The sequence below is a fragment of the Indicator indicator genome, chromosome 7 (genome assembly GCF_027791375.1).
Source record: "Indicator indicator isolate 239-I01 chromosome 7, UM_Iind_1.1, whole genome shotgun sequence".
Taxonomy (NCBI): domain Eukaryota; kingdom Metazoa; phylum Chordata; class Aves; order Piciformes; family Indicatoridae; genus Indicator; species Indicator indicator.
In genome coordinates this window covers 31,256,255-31,280,555 of record NC_072016.1, presented here as the reverse complement: position 1 = coordinate 31,280,555, position 24,301 = coordinate 31,256,255, and the positions used below count along the sequence as shown (strand labels likewise).

The 24,301-nt window shown below is 42.5% G+C and overlaps 1 protein-coding gene across 1 annotated transcript in view; it reads right to left on the bottom strand.

Moving 5' to 3' along the window:
• Window positions 1-230: 230 nt before the first annotated feature.
• Window positions 231-24,301, bottom strand: part of TET1 (tet methylcytosine dioxygenase 1) — a 65,013-nt gene continuing 40,942 nt past the window's right edge. The window contains exons 6-12 of the mRNA XM_054382293.1: window positions 21,779-21,987; window positions 20,684-20,834; window positions 17,911-18,000; window positions 17,356-17,493; window positions 6,523-6,543; window positions 4,746-5,085; window positions 231-1,372 (exon numbers count right to left, since the gene is read on the bottom strand). Of these exons, the coding sequence (XP_054238268.1) occupies window positions 231-1,372; window positions 4,746-5,085; window positions 6,523-6,543; window positions 17,356-17,493; window positions 17,911-18,000; window positions 20,684-20,834; window positions 21,779-21,987 (2,091 nt within the window). The remainder of the gene's footprint in view (window positions 1,373-4,745; window positions 5,086-6,522; window positions 6,544-17,355; window positions 17,494-17,910; window positions 18,001-20,683; window positions 20,835-21,778; window positions 21,988-24,301) is intronic.

Sequence of the window (24,301 nt, the reverse complement as noted above, 5' to 3'; positions counted from 1 at the left end):
TAGAATGTATTAAAACTATACATTTTTCTTTTTTCTTTTTGCTTAAATTGTGCTTGAGCACCACCAAATGTTAAAGTCACAGTTTAAGATGAAACCCCCCCCACTTTCTTTTTACCTCAGCCTTAAAATGGTTGAGATGAGCAAATAGTAAACTACACAAGACTTGTTCTTTAACAGCACCTTAAACACTGTGTAACACTGCACCAAGAGGAGGCATTTGACACTGAAACCTATGCCCAATGGTTGTAAGGCCCTGCAACTCGTGTAAGGGCATAAGAAGATACTGTTATCACGTTATCCTTAGTTACTGTTAATGCTCTGCGTGATGGAATTTGGTTGAACTCATTATCTTCATAAAAAATATCTCTGGTTTCACTTGTTTGCTTTGTTTTCCTGCTGCTAGGGTTTAGTTCAGTGTTCTCCGTTCCTAATCTTTCTGCTTCTTTTTCTTTTTCTTTCGCCCTCTCAGCCATCTTTGCTTCCCACATGGCTAAACCGTGCTTTGGCTCATTTAAATTTTTGTGCTGGTAGAAAACCAAAGAAATCCTGGTGGGATGATTGCGGTTGGGCTTTTTAATAGGCGTGGTAGCATGGAGTTCACGTCTTGCGCATTCAATTAGGATAGAACCATGAGAAGGTGCCACAGCAACACCACCAATCTCATCATCCAAAAAATTGTGCTCACTGTCTGACCATATTTCCTCAGCTTTTTCTTCCAAATCAGTTGGCTGTCCCAGTGCAGTGCTCTGCTTTATGTCAGCACAGTCAAAATGGCACAGCTGCTCTTCATGGGAGCTGTCCCTTTCCACTGGACATCCATGGGAACACTCAGCTTCACTTCCCACGGCGTCTTTTGCCGGAGAGCTCAGTGGTACTGACAGGTCACAGGAGCTGATGGGCTGTGAAGAGGCAGAGCTGTCTGACTGAAGCTGACAATTCTGCTTGTCTGGCTGATGTTCAAGTATAGTGGGCAGGGGGGCTCTATGGGCTGGGGGGCCTGGCACAGTGACCTCTGGAAGAATTGGTGGCACACCCTTCATCTTCTCATTCAGCAAAATTCCAGTATAATCTTTGACTGCCACATCAAAGTTCTTACAATTAATGTAAGGTGTCACGTGAGGTTGCTTACTGCTGCATTCAAAATACCCGTAGGGAACTGAAAAATCCTGTTGAATATTGGTCACTGCTGTGATGCCAGACTTGTGTGCTAAAGATGAATAGGGGTGTAAACTATCCACCTTAAAAGGGGAGGAAGCCGTGTACTGTTTCAACAAGGAGCAATTTTTAGTAGTGTTTGAAGTGTGTTTAATGGCATAGAGGTGATCGGAAGCCTCCATTTTTATTCCAGGTTTTAAAGCATCTGATTTGTTCCCTAAAAAGCAATGCACACCAAAGTAAGTACTTTTCCTCACTTAATTAATAAAATACACCTTTTATAATATTTTAATACTTGCTTGCTCATACAGAAGAGACACATCATGTGGTTGTTTTTCACTTTTTAGGGATACCTTTATGACCATAAGTACATACATAAACCTTGCTTAACTAGCACATTAACCTTTTCCAGTCAGACTGCTGCTATAGAAAATAGAAAGGGATGAATGAAAGAGATAAAATGGAATAACCACTCAGTCCTGGTTCACACAACCCAGTTCTATACAAGTGCTTCCCAGCAGCCAACTACTGCCCTTCAGCTCTGCCCAGGCTGGCAGGAAGCACCAGGTTAGAGTTTTCACATTAACTGGTGAAATTCAGTCTGTCTGAAATTAAAAAGAAGTAAGATTTGTGGCTGCCATAGACCCTTATTATAATAAAAGAAAAATGTGTATTTATGGATCTTGTCTATCACACCAAAAAAGTTACTGAATTACACTGATTCCTGCAGTGGCAAGTAACTACTCCAATCTTCCTTAAAAAAGTCCCCAACAAAGTACATGGCAACATACTGCAGGTGAATCCGTCCTTAGGAAGTTGCATCATGTGCTTTGGCTGTCTTCCACCTAATTGCCACACATTAATTATTTCAGACCTTTGTGGAGACATGCTTCAAATTATGTCAGCTCCCTAATCAATTTCCAGTCTTGGCACCCTGCAGTTGTGCTTATTTGTGGAACAGTCGCCTCGGATGACTCATTCTCATCATGGATCAGTTCAGTCCAGAGTCCACTGGAGTAATGGGAAGGAATTCCATTGACTTTGATGGGATTTGCATCGTGCCCTGAAATTGTTTATGTGTGTTTTGCTGGCAGACTGGCACCCCACAGGCAGCTCTTGCATATCCTCATAAAAGACCATCCCTGTCAGTGTTGTTTCTTTGCTCCATCAATACGCAGAATGTTTAATTGCTGCACCAGACACAGAACTATTCTTTCTTCTATTCTGTCTTCAAATAATTTGCAGGTAGTGATGGATTAAAAAAACGTTCATTGGGGATGCAAAAATAACAAAGTGGGATAAATTCTAGGCACAACAGTTAGCAGCAAATACTGAAGTTGTGGAGGGATATAAGGAAACCTCATCAAGTCTTAAAAAAACCTTTTCTATGAAATCAAAATGTTTAATTTAATTAAGAACACACATCCTCCCAGACCAAGGTCTTCCTGCAAAAGAGGAAACAGCATTTGGGAATCACACTTCCCATCATCTCTGAAAACAGACCTACATTCTCTGCACATAAGCTGTAACAGCCCCAAGAACTCTCATAATGCCTGTGGCTCCAGCAGATTTCCAGCTCTTGCCAGAAGCTCCTTGCTCTGCAGGGCAAAGTAGCAGAGATTAAGAAAAGTTAATTAAAATGTATGGGTAGAGGGAAGTCATTGTGGGTTCAGGTAAGGTGGCATTGCTCCCCAGAAGTATCTCCTGTTACAGAGCACTGGGAGCTACTGTCTGAAATGGCTGCCACTATGCTGTGGCCAGCTGAGAAACGAAGCTGGTGACTCATCTGTTTTATCCAGTATAATTCGATCTATTCAGTCTCAAACTCTCCAGCTGGAGGATACTGACAGTCAGATCTCTTTCAAAAGAACTTACTACATCTATGTAATAGGCAACATGGGATAGTCAGTCTTCTTGTGGCTCCTTCATTAAACTAAGAAGAAATTAAAAGATTTCTATTTACATTCTTCCTTTTCCATCTCTGAGCAACTTTCTCACTCATAGAAGTACTTCTTCCGTAGTATCTTACTTTTTTTCAGTAGTCCTTATAAATTAATTTACCAAAACGCTTCAAGTCCAAATGAATTATGCAGGTTGGTTTATTTACACAGCTATTTATTATTTGTGCATATCCAAGGAATGAAGTTCTGTGCTCCCAAAGCATCTGCTAAAAACCTGGCTATGGTATCATTTGTTCAGGGCATGGTTTTCAGGTGGTGAAGCCGAGCCCATTTGTAACCACAATGCCATGTGGTTAGGCAGTTCAGAACTCTGTTTAAAAACAACCTTCCAGTGAGATCTGACAATTTCAGCATTCCCTCCCAAATCAGAGTCCTCCAGTGTTTCCAGGACTTCCAGTCCACTCCAAGCATGAAGGAAGTTTGTAATCATTGCTTCAGAGTTATTGCTGGACATCATCCTCAGCCCAAGGAGTCCATTTATATCTGTTTCAAAGCTTGAACTGTCTCTCCCAAACTTGCATATAAATTAGTAGTGTCTGCCTAATTTTTTAGGGGCTTCTCTTCTTATTCCATCTTGCTCTATGCAGTATTTATCGCCTGCCTTTCCTCCACCACTCAGACGAAGCAGGGTGCTGAGTGCAAGTTACAAAATTGCATCAAATGGAGGTTTGGGGTATTTTAATTTTTCACTCCCCAAACACAAACATTATTCTAAACGTGTAGCTATTTTTCTTCCCCTTAAATCTACTACATAGATCTTGGTGTCTCTTATGAAATAAAATTCAAATGACAGCAGGTTGGATAATTTTCCTCTCTTCTTCCTGAAAGGTAGACAGGCTATGCTTTAACTCTTTTTATTATTTTTCCCCTCTAATTACAGAAGCTATTTTATTATTTTTCCCCTCCATGGCTTGCTCCACCTCTTCCTTCTTTTCTACTTCTCATTACTGTGAAGTCCCAGAGCATAGCTCTATCCTCTGAAGTCCTGGTCCAAAACCGGACCCCAGATCAGAAGCACCTCCACACAGTTCAACCAAGTCATGATTCTGCATTGCACAAACATGTCTGGTGGCAGGCAGCTCTGGCCACAGTAATTTTGTAGAAGAAGAAACATGGCATGCCTCTTACCTAGCGGCTGAGACAGACCACCTCTCCAGTTCAATTTTGGATACATTGCCTGATTTGATAAAGCCCTTTTTTTTTTTGGCAAATCTCTTGCTTTGAAACAGTCTCCATGCCATTGACAAGAAATTAGCAATAACTCAGACTGGGAAAGCCACCGTCTGTCACGGGCAGCGGATAACAGAGTTGTTGTCTTTCAAGTGGCAGAAACTCACGTTATTTAGATGACTGTCCTACAATGGTATTTCAATATGATCTCACTGCCACTATTTACTAGAATAAGGGAACCTGGATATATTTCATTGGTGATCACAAACCACCAAACTTATTTTGGAGCAATCATCTTCAGAGAGAATACTGACTACAATGACTTGCTCATTAAAAATGCAGAACATACAAGCATTTCATAACTCTGAGGAGTATTCAGGAGCTTTTCCTTCCCCTTGAATGGGTAGAAGGCAACACAGTAGCAGAAGAGACTGGCAGCAAGTAATAAGCACCACTCACCTAAACAATGCAAGGTGTTGCCAAGATTTTCTGGGGCTTCGGTTTTCAGCTTTACTGGTGTGGAGTACTTTCTGTCTGTTAATGGCTGCTTTTCACTTGAGGTCCTCCTTGTGTCTGGTTTCTTTTTCTTTGTAGCTCTGAGAGGCTCAGCTAACATTCGTACTTCTCTGGGAAAAGCTGTGAGCACCTGTATGGCTCCGGCTTTTATCTTAGCTTCCAGTCCCTCTTCGGTGCCAAATTCATCTGTTTGTGAAATTTTGTAAAGAGGTAACACATGGAGCTGTTCATCACTCGGAATCACCCCCACTCTCCGGTTGTCCTCCTTTGTCAATGTACAGACCTGGCAAGAACAGAGACATTTACAAATACAGCCACATACATAAAATAAAAAGTTACTGAAATATTTAAGCAGTCATCCTAAACTTGACTCTTTTCTCATGGGTTTTTGTCCTTAATCCTATGGGTCTTCCAAAAGCAAACATCTGGCAAATACTTGGCTTGATTTATGATGATGCAGAAGAATTATTGGCTCTTAAAGAATAGGATCAAGGCACATGTCTTGGGACAAGAAAAATGAAATTTTGTCTGTGCTTACACTATCCACAAACATGTCACCTTGGTAAATAATCTGAGCTGTAAATACACTGGAAATTCCCAAGCATTTGGAGTTTTCGGGGTTTATTCATACTGCTCTGGATTTTTTGCAAGTCACAGCTCTATCTTCCTCACACTTTCTTTAATTAACACCTTTCCTGGCTCTGCCTGTCTGCCATAATGAAGCTGTGAGACCCAGTTGACACCTGGATACTCTCAGGCCACTGATGTATTGCTGTGTGTTACTAGATGCTGGAGCCAGGGCGAGCGCTTTTTACATCCAGTCTGATAGGGGTGCATCAAAAATGTGGATAAATATTCAAACTTACTGCAACAGCTTGCATGTTATAATTTTTCCAGATCACTGCTGAACATTTGGACTACTTAATTTTCAGCAGTTACAGAGTTTGGGCCATTATCAATGCCAACCTTTTGCCATCAAAACTGCACTAAACCCAGCACTGTGCTTCCTGGCTTCATTCTGTGCTGTCTGAGGGATGGCAGAAGTTTTACAGGCAGGAGCAAACGTACAGACAGTTACATCACTTACAGCTCTATTGATAATATTCACAACAGACCGAAGGCTTTCACAACCACATTCTGCATCCCTAGAAAACCACACATCAGTGTCATGGCTTGGCTCAAAGTCTGTTGCACAGGGAGTTACTAACTACACACATTGCACAGAAATCTGAGCACCATGCAAGGATGAGAAGACACTCCCTTAGATGGAAACATTATCATTCCATCACTGTGTAGGCTGACCGTGGTGCCTATCATAAAGAGGTCATCCAGTTTCCCAGAATCCTGCCACCATGCCTAACATTTCAGGGGAGAAGAGTATTATTATTTAGAGGGGAAAATCACAAATGTTCTATTTTATAACACAGCTTTCACATAAAGGCATCACACAATTATTTCCAGAATAATAAAATCACAGAGTCACAAACTAAAAATCCTAAATCAATAAAGAGGTGATCAGGGCTTTATAAATAGCTATGTGCAAAGCTTGACAGTTGCAGAGCAGCAGCAGGAGAAAATCTGAGGGACAGACAAAGGAGAAGAGCTTTTTGGGTGGCATTTCGAAAGAATCAAGAGAAGGGCTCTTAAGAAGGTAAAGTGAAGGGGCAGTTAGAAGCTGATGAGCAGTGCTTACTGATGTGCTTGCTCCATGCGTACTTACCTCAACTGGGCAGCCTTTGGACTATGAGGAAGATTTAGAAAAAACAAGTTGTTCCATGAGCAGCAAATGACACCTTGTTCCCTGTGGACTCCTCCATCCCCATGCTCCCCCACATCCAGTCTAGCACCCTTATTCCTGCTCCCATCTCTGCTGGGCACCAGCAATCAGAAGCAGAGGCTGGGTGAAGCTACCAGTGCCTCCTGGCTGCTGCCATAAGGACCCTGCCGCCTCCTCAATAGAGGAGTGAACCTCCATCCATCTTGCCCCAGTTAGCAAAGAAACTGCACACCTTGGAGCCAGAGTTTAAAATCTCCAAAGACATTTCCATTTCTGCTAAATTAAGTGAAATCTAGTTGAAATTTGCCTGTGGATTCCAAGTTTTTCAGGAAGGGTGAGAGAGGGTAGGACATAGAGCACAATTGCACATGACTCATGTTCTTAGAAAGCCCAGCATGTCCTCCCCTTCTGAACTGAAAACAAAAGCAATAATGAAATGAACATGGGGGCCTTGCTCCCACTTGTACTCATCAGGAACTGTATGGTTCTTACTTGTCTTCTGACATATTCTCTCTGACCTGTGTCTGAAACACATTGAAATCTTCACAGTTCAATCCACAATCCTGCTTATTCTGAAAACTGAGCCCCTCATCCCATTTAGTCCCAAATTTTCATGCACTTCACCAGAGACTTTAATGAAAAACTGGTCTTGCACATTTATTAGATTTGCTCTTGAAAAATATATTAAACATCATTCATCTGACTTACAATTAGGCAAAGGTAGGTTAGCTTACAGCCTAAATACCATGACAGAAAATTTATTGTGTGTAACATTTCAAGGTCAGTGTCCCCCATGATATATTTTAACAGAAAAGGAAGGACACAATAGAAAATGGCTAATGGGAAGTTAATGTAACAGGGAAAACAGCTGTAACTTAAGGCCCTACAGATAAGCTAGCAATCTACAGCTGAAGTAGAACAGAGAAATGTCCATTTCAAAACCCACTCTCATATTCAAATCTGTGCAAAATATTGCATTAAGAAAGTTAAAAGAGAAGCCATCGCTGAGAAGATAAAACCAGCATTTTCCACTGGCACTGACTGCAAACTGAGAAATAAAAACCCAAATGTGAGGAAATCATAGAATCAGTCAGGGTTGGAAGGGACCACAAGGATCATGTAGTTCCAACCCCCTGCCATGGTCAGGAACACCTCACACTAGATCAGGCTGGCCAGAGCCTCATCCAGCCTGGCCTTAAACACCTCCAGGGATGGGGCCTCAACCACCTCCCTGGACAACCCATTCCAGGGTCTCACCACTCTCATGGTGAAGAACTTCTTCCTCACATCCAGCCTGAATCTCCCCACTTCCAGCTTTATTCCATTCCCCCTAGTCCTGTCACTACCTGATATCCTAAAAAGTCCCTCCCCAGCTTTCTTGTAGGCCCCCTTCAGATACCGGAAATGATGGGCTCTGTCAAAGTTGCTGCACATCCTGCTACTCTAAATACTTTTTCCAGAACATGTAGCTACATCATCCAGGATGCTCAAAAGCCAAAGAAAATGTTGGTTAAGGGCTTTGTTTAAGTTTCTACCATGCTTGGTGTGATGGTTTGAAACTGTCTTTTTAATTTTTCCTTGCAAAGTTCAGAACAGAGAAAGTGAAAGAATGTAAATAAGTCACTATTGGGTGTAAGAAAGCAAAATAACGATTGTTCTAAACACTTCCATTGGATAGATAGAAATGTTTAAGAACTATTACCCAAAACAAAGGAGGCATTCTGCACATTCTGCGTTCGGCAGTGGGGGCAGTTGCTGGGCTGTCTGGCTGCTGTTTCTTCTTCTCTTCTGGCTGAAGATAACACACACTGACCTTGGCAGCTAAGTTAACAACTTTCTGCTTAACTAACTCTGCTTCTCTGTCCAGGGGAGTCTGGGGGGGGAAGCTCTTGGGAGAGAGAGAGGCCCCTTTGGGAGGGTCCCCTTGGGGGGAAGCAAAGGGAGATCGGTTGTGCTTTTCTGTTGATTGTATATATTTGTGAATGTTGTGAATTTTGTATATTTGTACATATTCATTGCATTTCATCGTAGATTTTAGACTCTGCTTGTAAATACAGCTTTTCATTTGCTTCCAGACTGAGCTAGCCTGGTTATTGTTGGTGGGGGGGAATTTCAGCTCACACCGACACACTTTTTATTTTTGGCGCCCAACATGGGGCTCGATTGCTTGTTTGATTTATTTCTGCTCAGATTAGGAAGAAGATTAAGAAGCAAAATGAAGCTGTTTTGGATTCTGAGTCATTCTATTTCATCTATTATCAGTGCAATTGTCTACAGATGGGCCATTTCTTGCATGATAGACAAGATTGTGAGATTTGTGGCATATAAGTCATTTCTTTGGGTTAAGAACAAGTTACTGAATGTTGGTGAATTCTGTTGTGGTCTTATTGGGCTAAGAAGCTATGGTAACTCAACTATGGATGTGCTAGCAGACACATTTGAGTTTGTTACTCCTCTTACAACTACAGAGGGTCTTTGTAACCAGTGGTACCCTAGATATCTTGTGCTAGCCTTAATCTTAATTTTGTTGCTTCTTGGAATAATCATATGGCTACTGATAGCACTGTGTCAAGAAAGACATAAGGCTACTTGCTCTTCCAACTCTGCTGTGAATGTGAAAACCAAGCCAGTAAATTTGGTGGCCACTGTAAGCAGAAAGCGTAAAGGAGCTGCAGGAGGAGATGCAGATGCTGCAGGAGATGGTGCAGATGGAGATGAGGGTCCTTCTACTCAGGGTCCCTCTGTTAAGAAAGATCCTTCTGATGAGGAAGTGAGGGTTAGCCTTAAAACTCTGGTAGACCTCTTGAGACCCCACATGGAAGATGGAGATGTAGGTCAGGATGTAGACCCTAGTAGATTAGCAACTGCTGGCAGAGCCTCTGAACTCAAGGAAATTCAATGGAGGATTACAACAGGATTATGGGGACAGCAACCTCAGGATGATGATGATGATGATGATGATGATGAGGATGACAATCACGTGGCAGTATCTGGATAACTCTACGTGATCAGTTTGGTGAGAACATGAACAGATGGGATGGTCAACCAACTTCTGATCTTTTCAAGAGGTTACGGGAGCTGCAGAGGGGCAGATCCCGAGGTAGCAATACCAGGAGGGTAGCTGTCGCTTCCTCAGTTTCCCAGAACAACTCTGATAGCTCCAACAGTGATCCTAATTCTGATGCTGGACGTTGTGCCAGCTGTACATGTGGAGGTAATCCCCACCATTAGGGGTGCCCTGCCTTCCGCCAGGGGGAGGTAAGGGATAATGGAGATAACAGAATCTATTGGGATGTGTACATCCAGTGGCCTGGCACTTCAAAATTTCAGAAGTACAGGGCCTTGGTTGACACAGGAGCTCAGTGCACCATAATACCATCAAATTATCAAGGGGGAGAATCTATAACTATTCAGGGAGTCACTGGTGGATCTCAAGAGTTGTTTAAGATAGAGGTTGATGTAAGTTTAACTGGGAAGCAGTGGAAGAAACATACTATTGTAACAGGTCCTAATGCACCTTGTATTTTGGGAATTGACTTTCTGAGAGAAGGGCGTTTTAAAGACCCTAAGGGTTACAAATGGGCTTTTGGAATAGCAACTGTAGAAATTGATGGAGGAAAATTGAAGTTGTCCATTAGACCTGAGCTTTCAGATGAATCTGCAGTTGTGGGACAACATGAGATAGAGGATGTAAAGCTACCAGTTGCTTCTCAAACTGTGCATCACAGACAATACAGAATCAACCGTAACTCTTTGGTGCCCATTCAAAACTTGATTCATCAGTTGGAGAGTCAGAAGGTCATCAGCAAAACTCATTCACCTTTCAACAGTCCAATCTGGCCTGTGAGAAAGCAGAATGGAGACTGGCGTCTGACAGTTGATTTCCGTGCCTTGAATGAAGTAACTCCACCCATGAGTGCAGCTGTACCAGACATGATGGAACTCCAATATGAGCTGGAATCCAAGCAGGCCAAATGGTATGCTACCATAGACATTGCTAATGCTTTCTTCTCTATTCCCATAGCAGAGGAATGCAGGCCTCAGTTTGCTTTCACCTGGAGAGGCATTCAGTACACATTCAATCGTTTGCCCCAGGGGTGGATTCACAGTTCAACCATCTGCCATGCAGTGATCCATGATGCTTTGGAGAAAGGTGGAGCTCCAGAACACATTCAGTTCATCGATGACATCATCGTCTGGGGTGAGACTGCTGAAGAAGTCTTCGAGAAAGGTAACAAAATCCTTGACATTCTCTTGCAAGCTGGTTTCGCTATCAAGCGAGACAAGGTGAAAGGACCTGCCAGAGAAATCCAGTTTCTGGGAGTGCGGTGGCAAGATGGTCGCCGTCACATCCCAATGGATATGATAAACAGAGTCTTCACCATGGCAAATCCCATCAACAAGAAAGAAACTCTGCGCTTCCTAGGCATAGTGGGATTTTGGAGACTGCACATTCCTGGATACAGTCAGATTGTGAAACCTCTATATGATGTGACTCGAAAGAGAAACAGTTTCCAATGGGGTCCTGAGCAACAAGCAGCCTTTGACCAGATAAAGCGAGAGGTAGTCCAAGCAATGGGTCTGGGACCTGTCCGATCTGGTCCAGACATTAAGAACATTCTGTACACAGCCGTGAGTGACAATGGTCCAACCTGGTGCTTATGGCAAAGAGCTCCAGGGGAGACACGAGGACGTCCTCTTGGTTTCTGGGGTTGTAGCTACAGAGGCTCAGAGGCAAACTACACTCCAACAGAGAAAGAGATTTTAGCTGCTTATGAAGGAGTGAAAGCTGCTTCTGAAGTGATCGGAACTGAGTCACAACTTCTTCTAGCTCCTAGATTGCCAGTTCTGAATTGGATGTTCAAAGGCAAAGGTTCTTCACCACATCATGCAACAGATGCTACCTGGTCTAAGTGGATGGCTCTGATAACACAGAGAGCTCGAATGGGAAATCTCGAAAGGCCTGGTTTGGTGGAGGTGATCACACTTGGTGACCAAACCCATTACCTGTTCTGTGTCCAGTAATGTCATGGTAAAACTTGCATATTCATAAAACTTTATTTTTCTTTTAAACTGAAAATGCACCCATGAGCTCAACTGAATTGCCTTCATAGATCTCCAGAGAAACACCTGTAGCCACACAGCTCCCACCACATTATTATGGGACTCTTTGATCTACCTTTGACCCGCTGAACTTTCACATGTAGACATGATGTAGTCTTTTTCACTCTGTCCTAAGAACAGATGTTTTAATTTGAAGTTCCAACAAAGCAGTCAAACAGCCTTTGTAAACCTGAAAGGTGGAATCACGCTTCCTGTATTCATCTGCGCTTTGCAGCTGGAAAGCAGGGTGGATGCCAGGTGAGACTCTGAGGTGCTGCTGTCTAAGTGCTTCCCATTATGAATGGCAACAATGTTGCTTTTTCCTTTACAGCTGAGGCAAACTGTCTTTCATTTGGCCAGAGAGAGGAGACCCAAACATGTTCAATCACTTCTGACCACTAGACACAGGTGACAAGTCATGAGACAGTGTTTTGGTGCCATAAGCTACAGTGTGGGTATGGGGCACACACCACTGTCTGGGAGCTTGCAGGTTAGCAGAGAGAATTTCTAATGTTCCTCCTTTGTCACAGCTGGAAGAACACTACCAAAAATCCTTCCTTCACAGCCCTGTGGGGTTCAACTTTCCTCCTCTTTGTTCTAATCTGAACCACCCATTTAGGCATCCAGTATTTCTGTTGCTCACAAAGCAAGCTGTGAGCGTGGTCCAGAAAAGTCCATTCACAGCGACATTTGCAGAGGCTTGCACCTATAGGCCATGACTTGAGCTACAACTACAGAAATTCAGTAAAAGCAGAGAACTTTTTTAAGTGGATGGATTGCTGATCGACACAGCTTAATTCTGCCACCAACAATGTTACATTGTAGCTGCCCTTGAAGCAGGAAAAATGATGGAGTGGCTGATCCTGGAAGTCATCTCTAGGCACTTGGAAGAGAAGATGATGATCAGGAGTAGTCAGGATGGATTTACCAAGGGGAAATCATGCTTGACTAATCTGATAGCATTCTATGATGTTGTAGCTGAATGGGTAGATGCAGGGAGATCAGTGGATGTAGTCTACCTTGATCTTAGCAAGGCTTTTGACACCGTCTCCCATAACATCCTTGTGAGCAAGCTCAGGAAGTGTGGGATAGGAGAACGGACAGTGAGATGGTTTGGGAACTGGTTACAAAATAGAGTCCAAAGAGTGGTGGTCAATGGTGCCAAGTTCATCTGCGGAGCTGTAACTAGTGGAGTCTCCCCAGGGATCAGTGCTGGGTCTGGTCCTGTTCAACATCTTTATCATTGACATTGATGAGGGGACAGTGTCTGCTCAGCAAGTTTGTTGACTATACCAAACCAGGAGGCTTGGCTGAAACACCTGAAGGCTGTGTGGTCATTCAGCAAGACCTGGACAGACTGAGAGCTGGGCAGAGAGAAACCTAATGAGGTTCAACAAGGATAAGTACAGAGTCCTGCATCTGGGAAGGAATAACAAACTGCACCAGTAGAGGTTAGGAGGTGATCTGCTAGAGAGGAGCCCTGTGGAGAAGGATCTGGGAGTTTGGGTGCATAACAAGTTATCCATAAATCAGCAGTGTGGCCTTGTGGCCAAGGCGGCCAATGGGATCCTGGGGTGCGTTAAGAGGAACATGTCCAACAGATAGAGGGAGGTCCTCTTCCCTCTCTACTCTGCCCTGGTGAGACCTCACCTGGAATATTGCATCCAATTTTGGCCTCCCACGTTCAAGAGGGACAGGGATCTACTTGAGAGAGTCCAATGGAGGGCTATGAGGATGATTAAGGGACTGGAGCACTCCCTATGAAGAGAGACTGAGAGACCTGGAGCTTTTTAGTCTGGAGAAGAGAAGACTGAGAGGGGATTTAACGTATGTTTGCAAGTATCTGAGGGCTGGGTGTCAAGAGGGAGGGGACAGGCTCTTCTCAGTTGCACCCTGTGATTGGACAAGGGGCAACTACCACACAGGAGGTTCCACCTCAACATGAGGAGGGTCGCAGAGCACTGAAACAGGCTCCCCAGAGTGGTTGTGGAGTCTCCTTTTCTGGAGACTTTCAAGACCCATCTGGATGCATTCCTGTGCAACCTGCACTAGATTCTGTGGTCCTGCTCTGGCAGAAGGGTTGGACTAGATGATCTCCGGAGGTTCTCTTCCAACCCCTAACATCCATGATCCTCCTTCTCCTTTTCCACAGTGCCTGCTACAGACTGTGTGGCACCAACCATTATAAATGGCTGCAGCTGTTTTCTCTCCTTTCCCAACCCTAGAAAAAGGACAACATGCCCCATAGGATGGGAAATACTCCTATACATGGTAGAGAACTAAGTGAAGCCTTTGCTAAGTGTTTTTTCCCCATCACTGTATGTCAACAGTGATTTAAAGGGCTTCACACAGGCATGAAGAACGGGATCCTTTGCAGCTAATGCATTAAAGAAACAAAAATACTTAAGATTTCACAGACTCCATAAATAACTAGAAAAGCTGTGTGTCTCCACAAGAAACACTGCACCCTAGTGCTACAGCTGTACCGTACATCAGTGCTCCATCAGAGAACGTTGAAAGAGTCCAAGTACGAACGGGTTGTGTACTTGGAGGCAGAAATTACCTATGTGTCTTTCAGGTAAACACTGCCATGTGTGTAGCATACAGGGAGTATTCTTTTTTAGCTTTTCAAACAAAAAGCAGCTCTGCTAAATTCAGGGCATGATTCTGCTAGCCAGAAACGATGTTCAGCACACCTGATCTCTCTTGATAATCATCAGTCCGTGTGAGTTTAGATGTACTGTTCTGTCTTGTACCTACAGAAGATATTTTCAGTGCTTTTTTCCCTCCACTTATAACTGCCTCATTTATTTTCAGTCACACACAAATGATGCAGCTAATCATCAAAACATATATACCCAGGAAAATACAAGACTGCTTCTCTGAAATTCCAGCAGAGACAGAGCAACAAAACTGGCACTGGCAGCTTGTGGTATTCCTTTAAGCACACAGTAAACTTCATGTTGGACATGAAATTCTTGTAAGTGCTTTGCTGAACCCTTGTCTGTGGCTGGTTTAGATCATTTACATGGATCCTGTTTTGCCTTTACTTTCAGTGCACTGTGCAGCTTCCCTTTCCTTTTCTGATAAAAGTGATTCACCACCAACTGATGGGAGAAAATGCAGAGGTGTCACTTCTGCTGTAAGCAGCAGTGATAGAGCTGGCAGCATTCGCAGGTAGAGTCATACAAGCTATTTATTGTAGAGTTTTTAGTTGGGAGCAACTTTTGTTAGATTATATAAATTAACATTTCCTGTTGGAATAAGGAGGAAGGGAAGAAACCTTACCAACACTAGCTAGGCACACTTTGTACAGACTGTAAGGTTGTCATTACCATTTAAAAACTTCAAATAAACAAATGAGAAAAATATTAAATAAAGCTATGGGTATTTGAGGTTAGTAAGGCTGGGCAAATATTCCTCATTCTGTTCATTAGCAGGCCATCAGAAAACAATCATCTACACAAAAGCTGTCACCTTAGATCTGTTACTTGCACATAGTACATTTTACAAACAAAATATGTAATACTTAAGTAAATGATTCCTCCATCATTATCGGTGACTTAAATCAGTGTCTTTTAAACTAAGCAGGCAGTCAGAGCAACTTTTGGAGATGGATAGGAATGCAGGAAATGAACAGACAGATGCTAGTCACACACAGCAATTTCTATTTGTGTTCTTACCACTAGTTTTCCCATGTTATTAGCACTTAGTCATAAGACAAAATTAACAAGAAATAAAGTGCCAACATCAGCAAGGATGATCTGAAGCTGAAATAACCCTAGGTGATTACAGACAAATACATTTGTGGAACTATTCCCCAATCCATTCCTTGAAAAAAGGGCTCCCTCCAGCCACTTCTGGCCACAGCTTAGGAATTTTCTGGGATGCAGTATGACAGAATGAATAGCAGGCTTAGCTTCCATTTCATTTTGTCTGTAAGTTGCAACAGTGCAGCATTTAACAAAATAGAATTGTTTTTTTGGAATACCTAAATTAAATTTCATTTAAAATGCACCAGGCAGTTTGTCATGGACAGGAAGCCTCATTTTGCAATTTGGGATCTTTAAGAGGTTTAAATTCATAGTTCATTGAATGGTTTGGGATGGAAGGGACCTTGAAGATCACTTAGTTCCAACCCTGCTCCCCGATTAGGCAGGGACATCTCCCACTAGACCAGCTTGCTCGAAGCCTCATCCATCCTGGCCTTAAACACCTCCCGGGAGGGGGCATCCATGACCTCCCTGCGTAACCTCTTCCAGTGTCTCACTGCTCTGACTGTAAAGAATTTCTTCCTAATCTCCAGTCTAAATCTGCCCTCTTCCAGCTGAAAGCCATTGCCTTTTCTCCTGTCACTGCAAGCCTTTGTAAAAAGTCCCTTCCAAGCTTTCCTGTAGCCCCCTTCAGTTACTGTAAAGCTGCTCTAAGGTGTCCCTGGAGCCATTTCTTCTCCAGGCTGAACAGACCCAACTCTCACAGCCTGTCCCTGTAGTGACTTTACTGCCACTGGCTGCCTTCCTACTCAGTGACTGTACTTAAATGTGAGTTTCATCATAGAATCTTACTAATATTCTGCAAAGTGTGCTCTCAATATTTTCTTAAAGAATAACTATAAGTGGCATCTCAGCACTGGACAAAATCCCAGTCTCTTCAGGACTGGCATTCCTGGCAAATTCCCAGACCTGCTTCCACACTAAAGTAAGGGACATTTATCCACCATCCCAGCACACAGTTAAATCTTCAACAATTGTACCAGTCATTTCCTTAGTATATGCAACAGTTTATTTAATCACAGCAACAGAATTCAGTTTTCATGTCCAAATTTTAAAAGACTGTTTCTAGAGTAGGCAGAGGTTTTAGATTTTTTTCCCCCAGATACGCATCCTTTGATAAATTGTTGTTGAGTGTTACTTCCATTGAGGCACAAGAAGTCATCCCAGATAGTCATAGTACTGCAATGCTCTAACTACTGAGTAAACAGTCTTATTTTATCTTTTCTCATATGAGCTTGTCTTTCTTCAGGATTATGGTTGCAGTTTCTAAAAGGTTGCTTGTGATTCCCTACTGATTTTCTCACTAGCAATCCAGCAAGGTATTCAAGTACTACCACCACACCAAAAAACCCTCCACGTTTGTGGGTTTTCCTTTTGACACCATGATACTGTGTTCTACTTTCTGAAAAGTAACTACTAACATGAAACCTGGTAAGTGCACAGTGCAAGAAAAAGTTAATTTGATGACATTTGAGCCTGGGGAAGGTAAATTAATCATGAATCAGTTCGCTTTAGCTCTTTCTCTACTAAAGTCTGTATAACTCCTTGGTTAGATAATTATTTGACTTTGAACATCAAAACTCTGCTGTGAATAGCTCAGCTGTTATAGGGCCAGTCCTCTCCAAAGGGCTTGAGTATCTTGAAAGAATTCAGGTATTTTGTAGGAGGGATCACTCCCAGACCTCTGTTGATCTATCCTGTAATAAGATCAACTTCTGTTCTCTGTAAGTCAGTAATAAATACATGCAAATAATGTGGGGGGGTTATAAATGGTAACATGCAGTTAATCTCATACCTTCAAAAACCTCCTGCAAACACACCCACTAAATGGAACAGCATTTTAAGGCACACAACAATCAGAGCAACAACCAGTAGAGATGAGAAAATGCTGTGTACGTACCACGGTGCTTCCATTGTGCATGTTGTGTGTGTCCTTGTGGGCATGGGCACAGAAATCTATGCATGCTGTTACACCGGAGAAAGGCCGCCCGTCCTTGGATCCCAGCCGGCAATCAGGGCCCATGTGTTCGTTTTCCACCTGAAAGTACAACAACTGCAGGTACTGGGGACTGCAAGGGAGCACCCTGTAGCCCTGGGAGCCACAGCTGACTGAAGAAACAGCCAGCAGGGGTGGGCAGAAAGTACAGTTTCCAATGCAACGTGCAGCACTTAAACTGGATGTCACCAGGACAATCAGCTCAGCCAGAGTCATTATGTCTTTAAGTAATAGTATTGTAAATAAAATGTTTCTATCTCTACACCTTAGACATGTGCACTACTTAGGGCATGACTTAACCATCAGCTGAAATAAGGAAGGTGCAGTATTTTAAAATGCACTTCTGTGAGGGCTATGGCTTGTGCCCTTGAACAGACTGGGGGGGGGTGTCATCTCTCTTTCTAGCTAATGCTGCCTGTTCAGAGCTACAGCTACACTAGATGAATGTCACAGACCTACCTGGTTCTGGAAAGCTTCAGGAGCAAGCTTTTTATAAACCGGAGCCACATCAGTAGCTAAAGTTTGCAAATTATTTTCAAGAAGTTCCTCCTGCAGGAAAAGGCAACATTCAGTGTGCTGCAATTGCTTTAAAATAATCTAATCCGGTTTAGAGACGTCCAACAAGTCAGCGAAGCTAAGAAAGTCCAACTCTACCTTGTATTTTATTAATCTGACTTCTGGTTTTGCTGCCTTTTGGCACCAACCATAAATAAGCCTATATTTACTGAAATTAAGTCAGCCCAATAACAATGAAGTGTATCTGTTAGGGCAAAGAAACGCACTCCACTAAACAAGGAACCAATTCCTGTATCATTCCCCTCTTCTGATACACAGTCAAGGAATGAGGTATGTTCCATGCAAAATAGACAAGTAACACCTGGAAGAGAAAAGTTACACTATATGCTGATTGAATCCCAATTCTTCTTTCAGTTTTTTTTGGTTGGTTGGTTGGTTGGTTTTGGTTTTGTTGTTGGTTGGGGTTTTTTTTTGTGGGGCCTAAATTTATGTCCATCCAGCTCTGTTAAAGGACCCTAGGCTCCTCCTTTTTCTTTGGATCCTATCAGTAACTCTCAGTAGAATTTAGCATTCATTTTTGAGTTCCGGGGGAAGAGGTACACCACTGACATCGCTGCAGACTCATTAGAAACATTTGCTAACTATTTCGTTCTTGGAGGTGCAGAACTCAGGACTTCATGGAAATACCTGCTCACCATCTATTGTGAACACCAATACACATGCACATGTAGGGATGCTTTCACATTGTTCAGTGCGACGCTCCATTACAAAATGATACCATATTTTTAACTGTCACTACAGCCAGCTGATCATCGAGGTTTTTCTGAACTACATCCATATTATCTATCCTATGGTCTATTCCTACCTAGGCATATTACACCCTTAACCTCATCTCACTCCATCCTGTGCCTCAAGAGATCCAAATCTTTCTGGACTTTGAACTATCTTCTTAATTTGCTATACCTCCTAGCTTTATGTCATCTGCAAAATCATCAATGTCCAATATTTAGCTGGAAGAAGTATCTGCTAGAAAAAAATAACAATAAAACCAAATTAAGAGGAAAATTATTTACCAGTAATTTCACTTCTTCCAGATGCAGTGATAAGCTGTGTGCACACTTCAGCTGTCCAGACACCACTGCTGCCCAGTGGCAGACCACAAGTGAATGTGCTGCCCTCAACACACACCTATGTGCTGTGCAACCCTCCTCTCCTCTGCTCAGCTCCAGAATCTGAAGGGGCTTAAAAAAACTTCCGTATAAAGGGGAAATAGGGGAATACACTTTTAGGCCATGCATTTTGAAAATGTTCTGGTTAAGTCATCTTCTCTTTTAGGTAGCTGCTTTTACTCTATGGTAGAAAGCATTCTCTTCCAGAAGTAGCCAGGCCATCACTTCTACATGCTGCCATGAATGCCACTGTGCTTGACTAAGCGTCTAATGGACTTCAGGGTGGCCATCTCAGACTTAAGAGTAAATAATGGCACCAAGAGAACCTGTAGTCTCACATGGCATGCTCTGATCAAAGATCCATCAGACCTATCTCAAGGAGATCTGGCACAGCCTGGCATTTCACTAACAGTACAGATGAAGTTTGCTGCCTCCCTTGATTGCCCAAGCCACCATTACTAAAAACATTAAAAAACATACAGAACACAGAACGTTCCATGCACAGCATTACACAAAGAAGAACCTAAAAACACAGCATCACTGAGAATGGAAAAGGACAAAGGAGAAGGGGATCTCCTTTGAAGGAGAAGGCTGTGTGTTTGGATTCATGCACATAAGCATGAAAGATGCTTCACCATTTCAGACTTAGGAGGAATATTTAGCTCCAGTGAATCAAATGACATCTCTCTCAGAGAGCTAAGTGACTGCCCTACAGGACAGGTGTCTTAAAGCATACCAGATATGCTTGTAAAGACATGGTGCTTTCATGTAGGAGTTGCACAAGGAAGTAAGGTTAAGACATCTACAGTCAGAACAAAGACAGTTCTGAGTTACCTTGAATCTATATTCATCAGACAGCAGTTACCTTTATTCCTTCACTGTGAAAATATTACCAATGTAGGAAACAAATGTGGTTTTTTGTTTGTGGTTTGTTTCTTTTAGAGGTTCATTACTTCAAACGACCCATCATCATGTCTTCTGTGCTATCTCAGCTTTATGTCAGCACTAACCTTGCAAGCAGCAATCATAGTTCAGTATATTCAGTCCTTGTGGCATGTTTGAAAAACATGCTGTCCACACAAAAAAGCTTTGTTCTAAGTGACAGAAGACCAAGTGGTTGACTGGCTAGATAGCATGAAGACAATGCAACCCAAAGCACACAATGTTCTACAAAGCAAAAGGACTGAATCCCTCGTGCTCAGAAAAACCTTTAGTTGTAATTTATACTTAGAAATAATTAACATTTCATACAGAGTTACACAGTGGAGATGAAAAGCATTCAAGGGTAATTTTAGGCTATTTAAATACATGGTAAACATCATACAGTTGAACAACTCTCAATTCTACTGTACAACTATAAAACGCAACTATAAATTACTACAGTTACAAAGCATTTAGTTAAGATGCCTGTGTGATAAGATATACATGAGATTAGCTATATGTGAGTGAGAGAAAGGGTGGATATCCACAGATTTCTGGTGCTGAAAAATCATCAGAATTAGTATCTGGAGGACAAAAAAGCCCTCAATAAATCAAATAAATCTTACTTGTTTAGGGTCATCCGTGAGAAGCCTAAATTTCCTGGGGTTTTTGCTTCTGGCAAATTTACAGCCATTGAAATACATACTCCATGAACAGCCAAATGAAAATGATGCTCCACAAGTTTCTGGATCAAGTCCTTGACATGCACAAGTACGGCTAGGAAAGGAAATGAAGACACATAAGTTAGCTGACAATGCAGCTGCTCTTTTTTTTTCAGGTCAGTGCTATTCACTATTCCTTTTCTAATACATAGCATAACACCACAGGAATTTATAAAATAGACAGTTTAACTAGATCTGTTCTATTAAGGAAACATTCGTGTGTAGAGGACTGACATTTTTCCCTATAAGACAGTCTTAACTCCTGGAAGTGCCAGTTCTGGGAAATGCACAATGCTCTGTTACAGCTATATCCATGTACTCATCCCAGGTCACTTCAATTTTGACCTCTCCAGTTGGATAAATCTTTACCTAAGAAAATACCACTGCTACTACAGGTTACCCCATAATCCAGTTACCACTTTGTTTTGTGTGGCAGTACCATTAGTTCTAGACCGATCTGAATTTCCAAATGGAACAACTCTGCTCAGCTCACACCTTCAAGAACACAAGCTTTAGATTCAGGCCACTGTGCAGCTACTGGATTCTGTTAAATGTGGGCTACACAAAAATCAGCACAAAGGCAGAACTGCTCCAGAGTCTCAGGTGCAACACATTATCTAGTCAATTGAACTACATTGCTCTCAGGGGCATGGAAAGGAAGATCCTAATTTTAGGTGTTCAATCTGTTTATTCATGTATCAGCTTTTAGCAGCTCTCTCACATGGCCATGTGTGCAAAGGGCACACTGACTGTCTTGGGCAGCCTGCACAAAGCCACAGAGAAGTTCATTGGCACTCCCTTTCCCTGGGTGCAGTTGTACTGCTATGACCCAGATCCTGCTCTCCAGAAAAGCCAAGAGCTACATTTTACAGTGAAATGACACCTAGTAGTTTGCAGCTTTAAATGACTAATTTCATTAGTGCAGCTACTGAACTTCCAAGTTACTGCAGAACCTTCCAGAGGCCAGACAACAATCATGCTGTTCTCTACGTGACTTACTCTTCATTTAATGCACACCTACGGCTGGTGGGACAGCCGTATTTCCTGAGGCTCTGTGTCAGCTCTTTGTAGAGCGTATCAGCCAGAAGGTGAGGGATCCCTTCCCAGGCCAGGATGAGAATCACAATGACAGCAGTCTGACAGTGGTGTCCTGCACGCTGACGTACCAAGCACAGCAATTTTTCCTCGTCGCTACTTCTTCGTATCACCTGGAAGAATAATTTTTTTTATTCTTATATAAGTGTAGGAAATACTTGATGTGTTACTCTTCTCTGGGGTACATGAGGCCTGAAGAATGAAGAAGCTGCTGCCCAGAAAGCATCCATCAGCAAGCAGGACTGGGACAGCACTGCACACTGATCTCAGATGCAGAACATCCTTTTCTGTTGCCTTTTTACCTACAGAAGCAATAGCAGTACTTTTTACAGCATGAGGAGCATGTTAGGTGTTCTACACAGATGATAAAGAAGATGGATTAAGAGGAAGATGGATTAGAAGGAAATAATTATCCTGAGACAACAGACCCACTGCAAACCTAAGCGTTACCTTGAAAGCAATACTGAAAGCACATGGCCAAAACTCAGAATGAAGATAGATAAAGTGCACACATGGGTTAGAATGGTCACCAAAGTTACCTGTCAGTACAAAACCAGTTCCCACCTTGCAAAGTAGGATTAGGAGAAAGCAACAAAAGTCAACTGTTCTTGAGTGAAGGAAGCAGTAAGATCTTTTAGGCCATGTCCCTAGGTAACCTACATTAAAGTTAACAGTATGCTGAAGTTTTGTACTGAACTCTGTGATATATAGCAGTCTTTGTCACCTGTAGCCATAAACCACGAAGACTAACACAAAATGGAAAAGCACAATATACCACTGAACAGGGGAAAAAAAAAAGAAGAAAAAGAAAAAAGAAAGAAAAAAGCAAGACAGTCCAGGTCCCACACAGTTAGGGTTTTATCATAATCTGAATCAAAGTTGCGTAGTAAGAAGACCAAAAGAATGCATTAAAGCTAGGAAACACAGGAACATAATCTCTGAAAAGATGTTTCTCTGTTCCTCAAATGTGTTTTAGCTAGCATCACCTGTATGCTCCAACATACAGGTGTCATGACCCAGGACCTCAGCGTTAAGCTTCAATTGTATTAGGCCTGGACATCCCAGACTCTAGATGCTAAATCCTCTTCCCTCAGCTCTGTCATGCATGTATGGAGCCCAGCAAGTCTTTCTTCCTCAGTGTGTAAATGGTGAGCCCTTGCACTGCAGATACCGTCTGCTGGCTCCATGGCCATGGGTGTGTGCAGTCACCCTGGCTTCCCACCCAACATCCCCTCCGTCTCCACTGGAACTCCCAGAGACATGTCCTGCACTGCAAAAGCAGGAAGCCAGCAGTTTCCCTTACTATTTGAATACCTCCAAGTATCTGAGTTTTCAGGCACATTCCCGTATTTGATGTCAAAGCTTCTTTGTTGCCAGAAGTGCAGCTGTCATTTGTGTGTGACTTCCAGCCTGATCAACTGTGACTATCTTACTTGAAATCATGAAAAGTGAGGACCATAGTATAAATGCAATTAGTCTGCACATGAAAAGGTTTTCGATCAGTGAACAATTTCAGAGGGAAATCTCTGCAGGTTTAGCAGGAGGAAGCAAGGTTAATTTGTGCCAAGAGAGACAGTATCCCCTTTCTAAAGTTAATCATACAGTCTGACAATCAGCCTTACGCTTAGTGAGAAAATAAGCAATTCATCCAAGATACCATTCCTCCACAGGAGTCTTGGTTGTGACACATCAGCCAGCACATGATTTTTTATAAAGAAAGAAAAATAACACAACTTATTTATATCTGAAGGTTACAGAGAATCAGTCTCAGCTGATATACAGTGCAGGGTATTCATGGCAGTACAATTTCACATTCTTCAGGCAGCACAGTTCCTTCAGGAGAGGAATTTAATTTTGTTCCTCAGCATGGAGAGTGATGCTTTCAGCCTTTTTTTCTATTTTGTTTTTAGACTTGGTAACTTCAGTGAAGGAATCTGGTACCTCTTAGTTTCTTGCTAGAACATCAGGTTGCCCTTTTTGAGTTCTCATCTAGTTCTAAACTACAACAACACATTTCAGACAAAATGGCAAACAGACAGGAAAGAAATTTATAGCTTCTTCTAAACTAACATCATACCTCCCTGGAGGTACATATAGCTGGAATTGGCTTCATTATGCATGCTGGAGAGAGTGCAACACTTACTGCACCCAAAACCATTTTAGGATCCATCATCCTTCAGCCCACTGAGGTAGCTAACAGATTTGTTAAGTGCCCAAATTTGATTTCCACGGCTCTTAAGAAGTTCAGCTGACTGCTGCTGGAACACTTCCCTCTTTTTGCTAGCAGAGGCCAGGCAACTGTTCTTGCTTGACTGTTAAATTCTTAGAAGAGCACAGCTTGCACTGAAAGTCACGGCTCCTCTGGGCCCACAGACAGGACCACTGAAGACAGAGCTGTAGCTATACTGCTTTCCCCACATAAACTGA